The 18,701-nt window shown below is 45.6% G+C and overlaps 1 protein-coding gene across 2 annotated transcripts in view; it reads right to left on the reverse strand.

Moving 5' to 3' along the window:
* plpp3 (phospholipid phosphatase 3) overlaps nt 1-18,701 on the reverse strand; it is a 32,132-nt gene that overhangs the window by 12,178 nt on the left and 1,253 nt on the right. Inside the window, exons 2-5 of one of the 2 annotated variants that reach the window (XM_071486973.1) lie at nt 4,604-4,758; nt 1,474-1,566; nt 268-455; nt 108-165 (exon numbers count right to left, since the gene is read on the reverse strand). In XM_071486973.1, the coding sequence (XP_071343074.1) occupies nt 108-165; nt 268-455; nt 1,474-1,566; nt 4,604-4,758 (494 nt within the window). Of the gene's footprint in view, nt 1-107; nt 166-267; nt 456-1,473; nt 1,567-4,038; nt 4,197-4,603; nt 4,759-18,701 lie in introns of both variants that reach the window. The other variant, XM_071486972.1, reaches the window with a different exon arrangement.

Here is an 18,701-nt window from a genome sequence, read left to right on the forward strand (position 1 = left end):
CTACAATCTGTAAACCATTGTTTCTGTGGCTTGTTTTTTATCATGTGTGGGCTTGCATAAATGTGAGTGTGTTGTGATGTGTGTGTGAGAGTTTAATGGTTACTTACAGCCAGGTACAGCATGGTAAACATTGAAAAAGAGGCATGTCCTGAGAAAAAGGATTTCCTGTGGAGAGAAAGATTGACTTTGGTCAGTTTTTCAATTTAAGGGTTATAGATATAGATATAGATATAGATAAATAGGGTATGTATTCGTGTTTACACAGACCTGGCCTCCTGAACTTCACTCTCTTTGCCATTGCAGGTGTAGTTGGTGATATATCCCAGTGAACAGTTTATGGTGGAGAAATCTGGCTCACACACAGCTAGGAAGTGGGGTCTCATACGACCCACTGACACTTTGGCAATGTCTGTGAACGACTGGCTGACGGCACAACCAAAGAGAAACACGCCCATCTGCAAGATGACACACATTAATGATTAGACATGAAATCAGTGTAAATGTCCATAATTGACTGTCATCTTAGCTCCATCCTCCTTTACTTAATGTTGCTACACTATTGAGCGTTGTGTTCAGTAACTTGTTGGCAGTTCAGCTACATCCATATACGTGTAGTGGTTTAATTTGTTAAATTACTTTTTTTTGCCATTTTTGTTTAGTTAACAACTGAACAACTTTTTTTTTCAACCTAACCTTTAACAAAATAATGTAGTATGAAATGCCCATTAGGTTATAGTTGTAGGTAGTAACCTTAGTAGCCTGACATGCTAACATTTTGGGTTTACATGAGAGCAGTCAAGCACAGTATTTAATCCGGTCCTTACACTTTAGCTCTTGCATTTTTGCTTTTGGAAATTAAATAAAAGAAACCATCATCCACACTCACTGTATAGAGATTATAGAGTACTGCAGGAATGACGTATTCATATGCTAACACAGATGTTAGCATCACCCTGGTTCCTCCACAAAAACCCAATGGGATTTTTGTATGGGCCTTGGAACAAACAACAGTCTATGATACTGACAGGTTTTGTTCAGCAGGATAATCTTTACTAATGACACCACTTTGTGATTTTTGAAGACTAAATACAATCACCAGAAGTGAAAAAGCTAATGCAAGGCTATAAGCGAACTACACCACGATCACATGACTTCAACGTCACCACCACTACACTTCCAACTTGTAGTTTGATTCAGCTCTGACCTCTTCTACAAAAGCCTTTCTCCTTAGAAAGCTGGTGATAGTTTGTAAAATGCTATGTAATTGAGTTTTTGGACTCATTTCTGTGGAACTCTATTACTACAGCCGATGCTTCAATGTGGCAAAATCAAAAAACCGACAGGCCTTTTGTGCATATTTACAGTTGAAAAGATATGATTGGACAATCACTGTTCAGGGGAGGGGTTAGGAAGGCTATAGAAAACGGTCAGTTATATAGACAATAATCTGAGAATCACTGATAGACGTCTGACCTGCTTGTAGAGGGCTGCGACGTAGGGATTCCCGACAAAAGACTTGGTTCCCTCATGTAGTTGGTGAATCCTGAAGCATTCCCCGATCACAATCTGAAACAAAGGATTCATTTTTTGAGATAAACACAGATCACAAATATGAGAGGAAATCTAGCTATCTGATGCTTTTAAATCCTACAGTCATATACAGTGCCTTTAGATGCAGATAACCATGCAATAGTAATGTCTGAGTGTGTATCATGCAGGAAATTTAATTTCATTCCAGGCTGAAGTCACAGATGGAGTAGAGATGATGTGTAAAGGACAGACAGGAGGGACAGACTGAGTGAGACTGACACAGAGATTTAGAATGAGCATGGCCTGCCTTTCCGTCAGGCAGTTTGGATGTGATGTGAGATTACTGAGGAGCTGTGATGCTCTGCTCAATGATATGATGGTTTTAGGATAATGAGAGTAAAGGCAAAGGAAAAAGGAAAATATGGACCCAATGAAAATAATCTAGATCAATATCTAAATCATGATTGACCTAACTTTGATATAAACAGGATTTACATTACACGGTACAGGCCTGCTATGAGGCTTAAAGTGAGTGGACTAACCCTGACTCCTCTGGTATTCCATACAGGTGGTTTTGAGTAGTGCTGGGCCCCATGAAAAGACCTCATCTAGGCTGAAGGGGCTTATGCCAAGCCATCCCTGGAGGCAGGGAGATGTCAATCATATCTCTACCACCTGGGGTATGTGACTGACAGACCTGCTGTTCTCCACCACTAACCACATCTCCCTTGCCTTCCTCTGTCTGCACAAGGCTTCACTCTTCGGCCTGTTCTCACAGGAAAATATTTATCTGCCCATCCCATCCCTGAGCCACTGGACGCTCGGTGCTGTGACTGAGACCGGCACTAAGACTCTAAATGTATACACACATGAAGGTTTAGTGTTTTCCAGAAATGCTATTAACGAAGAAGCTAACTCTATGTATATGTACATGTATTCTGTGTGTGTATGTGTGTGTGTGTGTGTGTGTGTATTGTTAGGCTTGATAAACACAACTATCCTGCCTATTGGGTGGTCAGCTGGGAGGCTCGCAGCCAGGAGAAACAAACATGGTGGTATATTAGTTTGTGTGTGTGTGCTATTGTCAATGAATTGTTGTGATCTGAGTGGGAGATTAGAGCCACAGGAGGCTGACACAGGCCAGAGGAGTTTATTTGGGTTGTCAGTATTAGCATTCAAACTTCTCCTCCCCTTCTTTATCAGCCTGTCCTGAGAGCAGACAGGCTCTGACACAGATACAACAGGCACCTCTGGTTCAGCCACAGGGCTCAGTAGGTGCCTGATGGGATTATTTGGATCATCTGTGTGTATGCTTATGGAACTTTAGCTTTGCTAATGCTAACTGTGTTTCTCACAGTGGAAACATGGCGTGTCAGACCTGGATATGTCTGAGCAGCGGGACCGTTGAGATTTCCCTTGTAGGGGAGATAAACAAGAGGTCCAACTGGAATCTGCTACTAGTGCATGTATATGTGTGCGTATATATAATATATGCATGTGTGTGCTTGCATGCATGAGTGAGCGTGCACGTGTGCGCTGTAAAGGAATGGTGTCGGCATGGCAGTAGACGCCACTAATGGAACACAGCTGTGTGAGACACGCCAGCTTTGCCCACACGTGAACATGTGAGGCAACTAACTAACATAAGCACAGTCTCCTGGTTTCAGTGAGCAGAGGAGCTGAGCTGGTACAGTGTGTGTGTGTGTGTGTATGTGTGTGTGTGCCCACCAAGCTGGTGGCGAGGAGACGGCGGTGAAGCGACGTCTCAGTCTGGGAACTTATGAGGGGGCTGCACCACTGAGAGCCTGGGGGCTGTAAAGATCATCTAGCCTGACCACGTGGCACTAATTGACATATACATACCCCCCCCCCCCCCCCCCCCCCCCCCCCCCCCCCCCAATCTGCTGGCACAGCATTTGAGCCTTTTCCCCTGCAGAGCTAGAGTCAAGTCATGGGAAGTGACGGCTTTACGCTGTTGCTAACTGCTGAAATGCCTCAGGCTATCCCCACGGGCATGGGAGAGAGCACTGACACATTCACCCAGAGTAATGTGCAGGGCCCAGAGGGCATGGAGTCAGGGTGCAGGGGTAAGAGCAGGGGGCATGAGAATGGACCGGGAGCTCGTAAAATCTTCTTGGTCTTTCGCGTGCATTCATCAGCACACATACACGCAAACACACACTTCCTGATGTCGCTTGGGGGGCTTAGTGCTTCTGCCTTGATTAGCAAAGCAATAAAAAAAAACAGGCCATTACAAATGGCTTGTGTGGCTCAAGGTAGATACAGGAGAATGAAGTGTGATGAAGAGAACGTTATAGGATGGAGGGGGAAGACATTTAGAGCACATTAACAGCAACGCCTGTAGTGTTTTAGAAAATACTGCATGATAAGAAATCACTCAAACTTCTTGGTGATGGGGGTATGTTAGCTGCTGGACTATGAAGTAGTGAAGACTACAAATAAATGACTTCAAGAAGCAGACAAAGGGAGGTGTGAAGGTTGACTTACAGAGAAGATGGCAATAAGAATGCCAACACCACAAAGCACAGCATCACTAATGGTGTCTCCCTCCTTTTTGGGAAAGCGGATGGACTCGTCCGAACAGTAAAACCCGCGCTGGTACGGCTTTATGGTGCTAGTCTCAATGATCAGGAAAGGCAGGCTAGCTACAAAAGACAGAGAGAGAGAGAGAGGAGTGAAGAGAGAGAAAGAAAGGAGGGAGAGGAGAAAGAAAGCATAAAAGCACCAGGTCAGTGACACAGACATAAACAGGAGAGAACGAGCGAAGCACAAGGAGCATGCTGGCACCAGGGAGATCATGGGATACAGCAGAAGTGGGTGGGGCTTCAGGATGTCATGTATGGGCAGCCTAGAGCAAAGTAGTGACAGATTTTCAGATGCAACTGTGACATGAGAATAATAATATATCGTCTTTCTGAACTGTACAAACGCTTCTGTGCCATTGTCACTACATTACAGCCACCGCCATGAACACCCAGCCCTCCCTGTTTCTGCCCTAAGTGTTCCCCGGGGCCGGTGCTCTTTGTGTGTGTGCATGTTGGGGGGGACTTACGGACACCGCGGGCAGTGTCAACCCAACAGAAATAAGCACTGAGGAGGGGACGGTGCTGTTCTTGAAGGGGTAACTCAGGCTGGAGTCACTGCAGTACAGACCCCTCTGGTATGGACGAATAGAAGTGCGGTGCAGAACCAGGCTGGGCAGCATAGCTACACACACACACACACACACACACACATACACATGGATGGATGGATGAACCCACGCACACCCACATACATAAGCCATATCACTGACTCCACTTACCTGTAAGCTGAGGGGAAAACATCTCATTAAAACAGAAACAAAAAAAATCACATGTGTGTGTGAGGTGATGTTAACATTATACAGACTGTTTACACAGCAAACTCCCTCCTGCTGTTCCTGTTGACAGTGTGACACCAGGCTATTGAGCACTGAGGTATATTCTTTAGCATTAGGGGACCCCCACACCCCCCGCCCCCTCCTGACAGAGCAAATACGCACTGACATTTAGGGCCAGGGGTCCATTATCGGAGACAAAAGAAACACACAACATAGTGACTATGTCAATACATTGTGAGGAGTTGAGTGTTAGGAAGAGAGTGCCATTCCAGATAAGAGTGTGGAAATCTCCTTTTGGGGAGAAAATAAAATGTTAAAGGAATAGTTCAACATTTTGGGAAATACTTTGACTTGATGTTTTGCTGATCATGATAGAGAAAAAACCGCAGATCTGGCTCCGTCCAAAGGCAACACAATCTGGGTTTTGTGAAGATTAAGCAACTGAGCTTCAGAGGTGTTTGCAGGTGGGTTTTTTAAACTTTGGGCAGAGTGAAGGTAAGGCTACATCCACACTACTACGCTGTAGTTTAAAAACACATCACTTTTGCTACACTTATGCCTGATGTCCACACTACTAGTTTTCAAGCACCTAAAACTGACAGTTTTGCAAACAGTGACGTAGACATCCATGTTTGCACGCTGACTGGGCCTTGACTTACACTGATAAAAGCAATATGGATAATGAAATACAAGCTTTACTGACCTTGTTGTCTTTGCTAGCAGCTGTTGTTCAGGTAAATTCTGCACTTTAATGCTACAACTGCCTTTGCTGTTCGCCGCTCACAGTATTTTCTGTAACTATTCAACAGATCAACTGTAGACAATCCACTTTCTGTTTATACCCGGCCGGTGCCCAGGGTATGAGAATGATCATGTATGTATGAGTGTTAGTGTGGATGTAGCCTGAATGTTTCCCTGTTTCTAGTCTTCATGCTAACAGGCTTCCGTATTTCCCACACAGATTTGTGAGAAGTGTCAATCTCTTGGCAAGAAAGCAAATAAGCACATTTCAAAATGTGAAACAGGAGGAAGATGAGGATCTATGGGAACGTCATCCAAATGGACAGTTGAAATCAGTGCTAGACATCCAGTTGGTCATATTAATTCAGTTATTTGCTTCTTCAGCCACACACACACACACACACACACACACACACACACACACACACACACACACACACACCAGTCCTCATACACACCCACATTTTATTCTGACAAAGGGAAAATAAATACAAATCTCTAAAACAAATGAACACAACGCAGCCGTGCAAACTCTGGCTGGGACTTTCAAAGATTTCCTTGAGGGAATTTAAAATGTGTGAAGACCAAGAAAAACAAAAGCAAGCCCACCCAGCTCTGGAACATTTCTCACACGAGAGCATGTGTGGCATGTATACGTGCGACCGTAGTAGCTCATAAATAGAGGGAGCTGAAGACACGGAGGCGTCCCGACGACCCGCACACAGACACACCAACATATACATTCAATGTCAGACTGCACAGAAAACATTCCCACTTGCGGCTCGTGTGGTTAGCTCACATCACTGGGGTTTTTGACATTCGGGTCAGAGTCGGAGAGCGACTCATGAATGCGGCTGAGAACCACGGCTTTCGTCTCACCAGTGATGGGAGAGGGAGATTGTGTTACACGGCTGTCCTCAAAAACACAGCGCTCACCAGTCGCATGAACGTGCACATTCTTTTAAAAACCTCAAAACACACTTTCTTATGCACGCACTCACTGCTCTCAGTTTCCTGAACATCTACTCCCACTTGAAAGGAGACAGTGTTGTCTCAGGTGTCTACCAGATCAATGAGTGGACACTCAGACCATGCTAATATGGCTAAACTGGAAAAATTACTTATTTTTTTCCTCAGGTTTGTCCTTATTTTTTTAATCTCTGTGGAGGTGGTGGTGGTGGTTTTTCACTGAGAATGATCATTATGAAATTTGTCTCCGATACACGAAGCTTATTGGAAAAAATGTTGAGGTCAAGAAGGAACTTCAAGCTAACATGAGCAAGAATTTTGACTATCTACTCTTCTATGGGCAAACTCCATCTGTTGATGAAGATCATGTGATATGATCCAAAGCCTCCAGAACACCTACTAAATGAGCTTTCGTTTCATCAACTGCTTTATGCTGCAAAACTGGCATAAAAGAAGAAGAGCGTGAAGAGTTGAAGCATTTTTCTGCTGTCTGGATGTTTCCACGTCTCTCTTTCTCAGGTGGTTAGCACAGGGCAGCAGATGGGGTGGTCACCTGGGCAGACACCTGCACAAACAGGGTGCAGCACCAGGCCTGGACTGGCTGCTGGAGGGGCCACACAGGCCTGGATTCGACTCTCCACACAACAGGCGGGGTTAGCTTTAGGTGAGCCAGGTCTGCGCAATGCTCTGCAGGGCTTCAGACGGGTGCATTATGGGGCAGATATGCATTTTCTGTCCATGTGAGACTTGTAGCTTAATGTGCCGCTGAACTTGTCCTGAGTTTAAGTTTGTGCATAAACTGAGTTGTGTTGGGTAAACACTGCTCTCTCTCATGTCTGTCTCCACTCTCCTTTTCCATTTTCTCCTCCTTCTTTCTCTGCATCCTTCCACTCTGGCCTACTTGTGGGTGAGTGTGTGAGTGTGTATGAGTGAGTCGGGGGGGATTCATATGCTAATGAGGAGAAGTGAAAGCAGGTCATGGGCTTAACAGACATGGGAAACACACACACACAGACACACACACACACACACACACACACACAGACAAACACACATGCAAACCAGTGCTTGGAGGCTAAACCGATCAGAGAGCACCATGGGAAACTAAAAGTTGAACCAGCTGAATGACTGAAAGGGAAAGTGAGAGCAAGCAACTGAGCACCTCCAGACTATTGACAATTCATGAAAGCCTCTCTGTCCACACACTGCCCACTGCCCTTGAGATACCAGGCTGTTTTGTACCCCCTTCCATGCCATCTCCCTTGAAAACAGCCTGGTATGTGGGCATTCTCCTCATACCACAGAGCGAGTCCATGAACCTCTCAGCGCAAAAAACACTCCAGCACCAACCCCACAGCCCATCTGAGCCTCATCTGCACACAGCGGCCTGAAGAAATATGACCTCTTTTAATGGTGATGGGATAAAGAGACTGTGACCCTCACAGGGCCCGCTGACCCACAGAGTGAGGAAGAGAGAGATGGGGGAGTGTTGGAGGAGGGTGAGATAAAAAACAGAGAGGGGAGGGGAGAAAGAGAAAGAGGTGGGCCGGGCTGTTGGCAAAGACCTGAGGTCCGTCAGTGAATTAAAAAACAACTATTTTACAAGCTCTGTCATGAGGTCAGTAACATTCAGTAATGGCGTGGACCCTCAAATCCTTATTAAAGAAAGGGAGAGGCACATTCACTGCCCACCCTCTACTACTGACCCACAGGTTGTTTTCTGCCCTGCTTTTAGAGCCAATGAGCCTAAGGAGCGTTTTAACAGCACTGGCTGGCGTCTGAGAATAACTGGAGCTAAAAAGCCTCAATAGAGGGAAAGTGAAGGAGAAATAGAGAAATATGGCAAATACAGCAGGAGGGGGAAAAAAGAACATATCCTAAGTGGGTGGTGGGCGAGTTTGGGAACACTTCTATTTGTCTTATCAGATCCTGTCATGCACTTCTCTCTTTCAGGCCTCGAGGAGAACGACTGCAGACCACTGGAGACTACTTACCACAGGTCAGAGAGAGAGAGCGAGAGAGAGAAAGAGAGAGAGAGGCATTTCTTTGGCTGGTTGAATCTGTGTTTATATGCAGAGGTCATGGCAAGGCCTGTTTGTGTGTGTGTGTGTCTGTGTGTGTGTGTGTGTGTGTATGTGTGTGTGTGTGTGTGTGTGTACTGTACTTATTTTCCATCTGTAAATCCACTCACATGTTCATGCTCCACTGCCTGCTAGAAATCACTGCAGAGAAGTATGTCCACGTGTGTTTATACATGGTGTGTGTGTGTGTGTGTGTGTGTGTGTGTGTGTGTGTGTGTGTGTGTGTGCACTTTAAGTTCAGGTATGTATGCACTGTATATGTGTGTGTTTAAGTGTGTGCATGCATGCATTTGTTTGTGTGGGAGAGATTATCCAGCGGGTGCCCGTTTGATTGGCTTTGGAGTTAAATTTGGTGTAGCGGGTGAGCGGCTCCATTAGCAGGACTAACAGGACTCCGTCTGATTTTTACATTTTCCACAGACCTAAAGGAAAAAATGTGTTTCTTTTATCAGCCCCCTGCACTGGTGGGACTTGTTTGTAGGATTGGTATTTCAGTGTAATTCGACAGCGGTCGTTAAGATCCAGTCCAAAGCTCCTCAGTCCTGCGGGGTGAGGATCAGCACCACTCTATTATTTTCTCTCATCTTAAAACAGACTGTACTGAACAAGAACAGGAAACAATAGCTATTCTTACGCCAGCTAAAGCTCTGCATCGCTCAAAAGGTTAATTCCCCTTGACATGGCCCTAATTTCCCTGCAGAGAAACACCTGCGTGTCTGCTGAGCCCGCGGTGCCAAGCTTCCCCTTCTCCAGCTCTCATGACTCTCATGACTCTCACGACTCTCACGACTCTATTGACATTTCAATGGGCTTCCATGGCTTTCAGGAGCAGAATTAGAATAAGGATATCGTGATTATGGCGATGGAGTCGGAGAGTCAGCAGTGGGCGTGAGAGGTGAATGGGAGGCGGAGCTGGGCAAAGGAAGAGGCATTGTGGTCTGGTCTAATGGAGGATTTCCTCCTCCCGTCTCTCAAACGCACCATGTGACCTGTGCTGAGAGGGAGTGGGACCGAGACAGAGGACAATTCAGAGGAAGGGGGCGGACGCTGAGGGGGCCAGGCCATCACTCAAACTCTCTCTTCTCTGATCTCTGAGAGTAGGGCTGTTCCAAGAACTGGTTTCTTACTTATTAATTGATCAGTCAGATCCTGACTTATGTTAAAATTTAGCCAATTTTAAAATAAGATAAGATAAGATAAGATAAGATTATTTCTTTTATTAGTCCCACAGTGGGGGAATTTACAGTGTTACAGCGGCACAGTGGGCAGTATAAAGAAAAGAAAACTGCAAAATGTCAAAATCAAAGATAAATAATATAATAATATAATATGTACAATTATTTATTTAAATATAACAAAAAATAGTGGCAGATAAGAGATATTATATATAATATTTAGACTGTTTAGCAGTTTTTGTTTGACAGCTTTTCCTTAAAAACATCTAACATTTAAAACCTTTGAGTTCTTAAATGAAAAAAGGGATTTTGCAGAAGGAGCCAGAGTGTGTGTTATATTTGTGATTAGTCATTTACTATGCAAAAAAAAGCTGAAACTTTTCTGCTTCTCACATGTAAGAATTTGCTGCTTTTCTCAGGTCTATATTGTTGCAAGTTAAATGTCTTGGGTTCCTTGGAAAAAACAGACAAATGTAAGATGTCAGATTCAGTTTTAGTAAATTATGATGAGCATTTTTCCACTTTTTTAAAACATCTTATTGATCAGTTAATCAAAGAAATATTCTCATTTTTAATTGAATCTAATTAATCCTGCAGCCTATTGATATAATAAAAACCACTGTTAGTATTTGTGATGCACTGAGTCAAACATCAAAAGTATGAAATGTTTTCAGGTCTTTCAATCCCTTTACATAACAACAAGACACTTCTTACCATAAACCCTGAAACAACCTGATCTGAGCAGGTGTGCTTGTGTGTGTGTGTGTGTTATGACAGACAGACATGGCTAATGTGCACAGATCCATTACATTACATCCATTCGCTGGTCTGTATCAGTCCAGTCCCTTCTCTTTAGAGGACCCTGTTGACATACTTCTATCATTCAGATCCTGACCTCTACACACCCTGCAACACAATACGTGCTGCTACAGGACACTCTAAAGTGGCCTACATAACTAAAGAGAAGAACCTACAGATATTATACTGTGGTTATTTGATATGTGTGTGACTCGGAGAGAGAGGATGTTATTGTTCAGTCACCTGCATTAGCAGCAGGTCGCTCTCCTAGCAAGAAAATCACAGTACGATTGCAGTGTTTGCGTGCGATCTCAAGGGGATGTATGCGTGTTTTGTGCGATAGAGATTAGCCTTGTGTGTGTGTGTGTGTGTGTGTGTGTGTGTGTGTGTAAACAGTGTGTGTGTGTATCTGATAAGAGCGAGGGATCAGTGAATGAGTGGATCAGTACCAGGCCGACTTGTTGGTGGACAAAATGCAGGCAGGTGAGCAGGAAGCAGTGACGGACAACATGATTTTGGAAGGTTTCTATGGCGATATGGTGTATGTTAATAAGCCGACCAGTAATGGATTATATTAACATCCTCCAAATATGCTTGTGATTTCATCCTCTCCATCCAGTCTTGATATAAATACAGTAACTTCGCATTTATAGATGGGACCCACACACACACACATTCATGAGCATTCAGCTAAACCTGTGCTGTGACCTCTGGGGTTTTAAATGCAGCCGGCCGAGCAGATGCCTCAGATGTGATGAAATTTGTCACACGTCCAACTCCGCACAGAGCTGCGAGCCCACACAGTTAACTTTATCTCGAGGTCACTAAAGCCACGAGCAGGAGTATGTGTGGCCTTCCAGACATCTGGGAATAGAGTGCATAGGTTCGCTGAGGTTCATGACAGAGCCTGGAAGCAGCCACGGGGCCAGGGGTCAGAGGTCAGGGATGTGACATGGCTGTAGGATTATCCTGTAGCATAAAAGAGCAGGGCACAACTGTCACTGTAACACTGCCAATTATATATATGTGTGTGTGTGTGTGACGCAGTGTGTGTGTGTGTGTGTGGCTATGTGGGTGTTAAAGTGCATCACTGTGGTTCCACTGGCAACTTCAGGAAAGCCTTTCTCAAACATTTCTAAGTTGTCGACCACAAAGGGCTTTAAAAATGCTCTCGCAATCCAAATAAACAAACTCAGCTCCATAAAAACCACTCGGGCTCTCAACATACACACCACCAGCATTCAGGAGACATGCATTCATACACACATGCACCAACATGCATGCTGATACAGATGTGTGGCTCCAGATATTTGTTCTTTGTTTCCACAAGCTGCTGATGTGTCTCACACATGTACAAAGCTCACACATAGACAAACGCAGACAGACACACACACACACACACACACACACACACACACACACACACACACACACACACACACACACACACACAGACACACAGGAGTGGCTGAGGTCAGCAGAGTGGTGTACAGAGTGAATCCCTGTCCTTTTTCCCCCCTCTGTGTGAATGCTGCAGTGAGTGGGGGGCCGCTGGCTGAAGCATGTGCTTACTCAGAGAGATTTTATTCACAGGAATAAATGCCTTTTACACGCAGGCATCTGCCGGGACACTCTCTAGGGGGACAGCAGGCACCTGCGAAGGCAGCCTCTGGACGACGCTGCCAGCCCATTTGAAGAGAAGCTGGATTCAACACATTAGTGAGCAGAGGAGGGAAGAGGATATTTATAATGTGTTTTAAAAAGATCAGTTACAGCTCATCAAGACATTCCTAATGCTTGGCTGCACTGTTGCTTGAGAGAGGAGGACGAGTGCACAGCTGCTCCAGTGAAGGGAAACCTGAGCAGTGCCCAGGGGCCAGATCAGGCTATCTGGCTGGTTGGTTGGGTGGCTGGCTGGGCGGTTCTCTGTTGTTGCCATAATGCCATTATTACCCCCTGGGACAAAAGGCTGGCTGTGGAGAAGAGGGCTGTGGAGTCTTTGAAACCTGACGCCTCTGTCTGGATAATGCTCTCCTGAACTTCACTCACTACTTTCCTCCTTTTCTTGCCCCGCTTCCCCTCAATTGTCTGCTCATCTGTGCACGCATGGTGGACCGCGGTTATCTGCAGACAATAGGTGTTAAACTGGAGCTACAGTGCGAACGCTCTGCAACATGTTTTCTAGGAAATCTTCTTCTCTGTATGTAAACAGGATAGGGCTCAGTGACTGCAGCACAGATAAGGCCTGCGCCAATAAAGATGCTGAGCTGATTACTACACAGTCCTGGCCACAGCTGAGCAGATAAGCACTACAGCCCACAACCCAGTCAACAAAACAGCCTGAAGCAGCCACAGCCATAGAGCACTGACAGATAATCAAGCAGGCCTCGAGTGCCCAGTGAAGAGGGTCTCTCATCTCAGCCTCATTCATTTTTCTCCCTCCCTCCCTCCCTCCATTTCATCCTCCTTCTGTCTGCCACCGGCCTATTGGTCCTCGTTAACGAAACAATGAGCGCTAAGATGCATCAAAAGGGCTATTGTTCTCAGTGACCCCCAACCCCCCATCTCTGGATGCACACACACACACAAACACAGAGGATTGTGGTGGTTCAGTGTAGTAAGAGAAAGTGACAGACAGAGGGGCCTGTGTAACAGCAGGGAGGAGATCCAGTGTGAGCTGTAACAAGGCCTGCAGCTCTCAGTCTGTTGGCTGTGATGAAGCACGGCTGTGTCAGATCATCAAACACATCCTGGAAACACAGAGAGTTAGACAGAGGAAATACGACAACTGTGCAAGAGGCAGAAAACCTCTGGGTTGTTACTTTAGTTGGTGTGTAGTGGGTGTCAGATGCTTATGAATGAGTTCACTGCCCACACACAGATTTCCACAAAGCATTCATTTACAACACCACCTGAAAACTCAAACACAAGCTCAAACACATGCACGAATTACTGCTAACAAAGGTTTATAGCAGGGTCCTGCCCAGTCATCTAAAATCACCTAAATGAGCAGGTTGAGGGTGTTTACCTGTGAGGGTTATAATCAGGGATGAGAACTTGGAGAGAGGCAGCTGAGACAGAGGCTTTACTACACTATTGTTGTCAAGAAATAAACGACAAGCTGTTGTTTGTGTACTGTCTTTGTTTTACTATGCAATTTAGCCGCTGTCCAGGACGAGGACAGTGAAAGAGGAGTTGAAGGAGACGAGTGCATCTGGTTTCTGCACCAGCAGAAAGAGACACAGTCACATCAGTCAACCCGATGTCCCCGGCTTGCCCATGGGAGCCACATGGGGCATGCACACACACACACACACACATAGAAATCGAGCCACAGATGCCTCACACATGCTACCCACACACACACATTGCAGACATAAGCATACACACAAATAGATTGTTTCACCCTCCAGGCCACAGAGTCCATCTAATGACAGCTCTGGGCGCTCCCTCTCCCTCATAAACCCCACGGGACACACACACACACACACACACACACACACGCTAACATCCACACACCTTCAGTCGCAGCCCTGTGCACACACAAACCCCAGGAGTTTGTCATTTAACTCCTGCACCAGCAGAAACCAGCCACATGTCACAGTGACAGGCTGGAAATGCCACACACGTCTGGCCACAATCTCTCCACTTAACTCTCCATCACAACACACAGAAAAGTATACATCCACACAAAAAAGCACACTTAAAGTTACATCCCTCCTTCAGGGAACAGTAGCCCCGTAGCCACGGCTGTTGTCATGAACATTTGCTGATCTTTATCTCATTACATAACACAGTGATGCTGCTCAGCCAGAGGACGCTCCTCACCTTCTAAAGAGCCCCAGCCTCGCCTAGTCCTGCAGCCGAAACACAAACAGCCATCACAACCCACCACGGGCCACCGCCTCCAGCCACAGGGTGCACAAAGCCATGCATTCAGTGATGTAATCACATCATAAATACCATACGCATATCAGCTGTTGTCAGAAGTGAATCTTGGGACCCATGTTACATGTTCCTCTGTGCATGTCTATTGTGTGAGTGCAGGAAATGTCATAGAGAGAGCACTGCAGGCACTTGTCCCATATGAGTCTATTTTCTGCCTGACCTTCGACCTGATCTGCTGAACAGAAGAATGGACTGACAAGGAGCATCAACAGTGGGACTACAACACAGAGAAAATGCAAACGTCTCTTCAGTAGATATATGCGGTCCCTCTGGGCTGCTGTTAAGAGCTGCTACAGGGATCCACTTTGTTGGTTCTTAAAACATCTAAATTAGTGATGTTTGACGTGGGAGACTTCACACAAAATAAGTGTCCATCTGTATCTAGCCATGTAGTCTGGAGCAGTGGTTATCAAAGGAAGGTCCAGGGACCCTCAGGGGTCCTCAGGGCCCCCGGTAAAAAGGGGGATAATTTATTTTCACGATAACTCCATCCATATGTAACACACTGACAGAATGTATGAATATTTTGGTCATGGGTTTCAAACACTTTCTCTAATAAAACATTTAAAAACAAAAATCTTATCAGATGGGGGACCCTGAGACAAATCTTTGGTCTACTTTGTGTCAGCTCAGGGGTCCTTGATGTGAAAGGTTTCTTGATGTCTGGAGCACTTCTCCTCTCAGCTGCTGCCTCTGCACAGACACACTCATGCACTCCTGAGAATATTTGCCTTTAGATTAAGGTCAGCAGCTTTGGATGGGAGCACGTGTTTGGGTTAGTGTGTGGGGGCCTCCCACTCACTGTTTATTACAGTTTTCTACTACTGCTGATCTGCTGTTGTTGAAAAAATGACGTCCTTGGAGGAGCTTTTACAGTCTATGGATTTAAATGCGAGTCCTTTAATATTTTAAAATTGCTACTTTTTGCAGTATACTTATCTGTAACTGCACACACACTAAACTAACTTCATGATATCATGTTTAAGGCTTTAACCACCAATGCCATTTCTCTCCATTAGTGCAAAACCACTTAGGAAGAAGGAAGACCGGCTCAAGTGGAGGGGGAGCAGGGAGGGAAGGAAGGGGGGAAGAATGGAAATGGACTATGAGTTGAAAAAAAAAATAGACAGGATTTCATTTCACAACCACACCTACCTCCGACCGACACTACCTTTCCGTTTCCCACCCTTTCCTGAACAGCACTCTACAAACACACACACACACACACACACACACACACACACACACACACACACACACACACACACACACACACTATGCCCCCTGATTCACTCACTCCCAAAATTGGACCAGATGTCACATCAAGAGTCTTTGACCACAGTGCTGCAGCCAGTTGAAGAATTTGAGAAATTCTTGACAATATTTGTGGAGCGGCTCAGGATTGAAGTGGCTGAGGCCTGGGAAGGTAGAGGTTAAACCTCTCCTGCTTTAATGAGGGGCTGTGTGACTGAGTGCTGTAATGCTATAGCAACTAATGGGGAGGCAGGAGTTGGATACAGACATATAGGGTTAATGCTCCAGGGCTGGTTATGACACTGATCCCCCGGGGGCCCAAAGTTCGCACTCCTCTATCTGCTGCTAATAACAATCTTCCTGAGAATCACGTCAGTGAACACCTGACTGTACCACAGATCTGACGTGACAGCAAGAGCTGTGAGATGCTGATGGAAACAGACTTTTGGTCAACTTAGATCACATTCACACACTCATAATAATATATACTGTATGAGTGGCTGGTCACTATAGCAACACCCTGACATGGCTTGTGGAGCCTTTAAAATGAACCTCCAGAACCATGTTTATATTCAGAGAAAGGCCTCTGCAGCTCCAACTGTGACCCAGACAGACGCTGGCATACGAACACAAGCGAACACATGATGCACAACCTCCTTTGCATTGTGTAAAACGTAATGACAGTGTAGGTGAGGCTACTTTTAGAGGAACAGTTTCCGGAGAGGTCGACAGGGCGACTCTTCAGAAAGTGTTTTCACAATAATCATCCACTCTACAGCGCACGACAGCGGCGCTGTCAGACGGCGCGTAGCCACATTCACGAGACACAGAGAAAGAGGGAAGAATGAAATTCCACAGTCTGCGGTGGAGTTTGTGTATTTATAGTGAGTGTATGGTGCTGGTGCGTGTGCTCCTTATAGCGCTGCTAAATCAACGCTGCCGCTCAGAGAGAGTGGAACCCGAGCCAAAGGGAAATCAGCAGATGATGCTTGTGCTCAGCTGCCAAAACTGTCCACTGTAACACAGTTGGGCGCTGGGTGAGAGTTTGTGAGCGTGTGTGTGTGTGTGCACTCATATTGTTTATTCATCATCACTCCTGCTGTGTTTTTGCATCATTACCCTTGATTATCAGAGCAACATAAAGAAGGAACACTTCTTGAGTCTGACATATGTGTCAGTGTGTCCCCGTGTGTGTGTGTGTGTGTGTGATTATAGATGGCCTCTGATATCCTTTATGCAAACTGAATCATTAGCTGTGCCTGAGCTGTTTGACTGTCGGGCACTCTGACCATTTATAGAGAGGTGTCACTGTGTGTGCAGCACCAGCTGGCAGATAGGGACTAATTAAAGGTAATGAGATATTTATGCATTAACTAGCTGTGTAGTGCACAACAACTCTTTCTAACACACACACACACACACACACACACACACAACAAAAAACATTCAAGATCTTCTTCTGATTCCTTGTTCCTCACCCAGGACCCCCTGATAACCCCCCCACCCCCTTTTTTTCCTGGTCTTTCTCCTTCTCTCTTTTAACCCCTCTTTGTCCCCCCCATACACTAAACACCCCATGTGTAACCCCTCCCAAAACCACTAAAGTGGGCCAACCAGTCATCAGTAGGCAGCCAGACTGTGTTTAGCATGACAAAGGAGAATCTGTGTGACCATTTGTGTCTGTGTGTATCTTGTGTCCTTGCAAGCATTGTTTGTATCTGTGTGTGTTTACATGCATATATATATATATGTGTGTGTGTGTGTGTGTGTGTGCTTAGAGGAAGAGCCGACTGTAGGGCTTTTTACAGCTGGAGGAAGTTGTTTTATAGAAGAAATTCACTCCACATGCATGCAAGGCTCATCTACATTTTTATGAGTGCCGATGAAACAGTGCAAATCTCTGTCTGAGGTTCTTTAATAAGCAAACCAGTATAAACCCACTGGAAAACTTTGTGTGTCGGGCTGATCTGCTGCCACTACACAGCACTTCAAGAGAGTGTGGAGTTAATCTGCACCATTTGTAACATCCTGGGTAATAAAATCCTGCTCCTGTGTAGCGTATGTCGGTGCTACCTACAGTCTCTCCATATAGAGCTGTCGGTGCGGCCCCCACCTGCTCCTCTAATGCCCACTCAGCCACGGGTACCGCTTCTCCATCTCTCTGTTAGATTGGAGAGGCATTCCCCTGCCACAACACATGCTTAAGCAATTATTGCACGCATTCCCTTGGACAGAGAGGGAGAGAGAGAGAGAGAGAGAGGGAGAGAGAGTAATTTGAAGTGGAGTGATCAGGGGCAGCTGGCCAGGGATTTGCAGGGTTCTAGGAGAGAATGTGTAGAAGTTAAGCACAACTCCCATAATCCTTTTCTAAAAGAGAGAAAGGAGAGACGGAGGAGATTGAAAAGAGAGCGAACAGAAAGGGGGGCCACTGAAGCTGGAAACTAAAAGGACTGGGCTACAGTGACAACAGCCAAAAACAAACCAGCTATCAAAGCAACACACACAAACACACACACACACACACAGCACAATGCATCTGGATGGGACGCTTGCGGAATAACAAGTTAGGACTAACACACAGAAAAACTCGACATCACAAACAAGTTGCCTGTTGGAGCCCCCCCCCCCCCCCCTCTACATCGCCTCTGTGTCAGTGACAGTTTCATCAATTTTGAATCAATACCTTAATTACACTTGGACTTTGACCTCAGTCATGTCACATCTCTAAGTATGGACAGCTCTGGCTGGAATGGCACCTCTGGAGGTTTAGGGTCAGATGAGCAAGGTTACAGGGGCACAGGCTATTTAAAGGGCAGTAAAAGG

Source organism: Trachinotus anak, unplaced genomic scaffold (genome assembly GCF_046630095.1).
Source record: "Trachinotus anak isolate AG129_WGS33_773 ecotype Australia unplaced genomic scaffold, CSIRO_AGI_Tana_v1 ptg000010l, whole genome shotgun sequence".
Taxonomy (NCBI): Eukaryota; Metazoa; Chordata; class Actinopteri; order Carangiformes; family Carangidae; genus Trachinotus; species Trachinotus anak.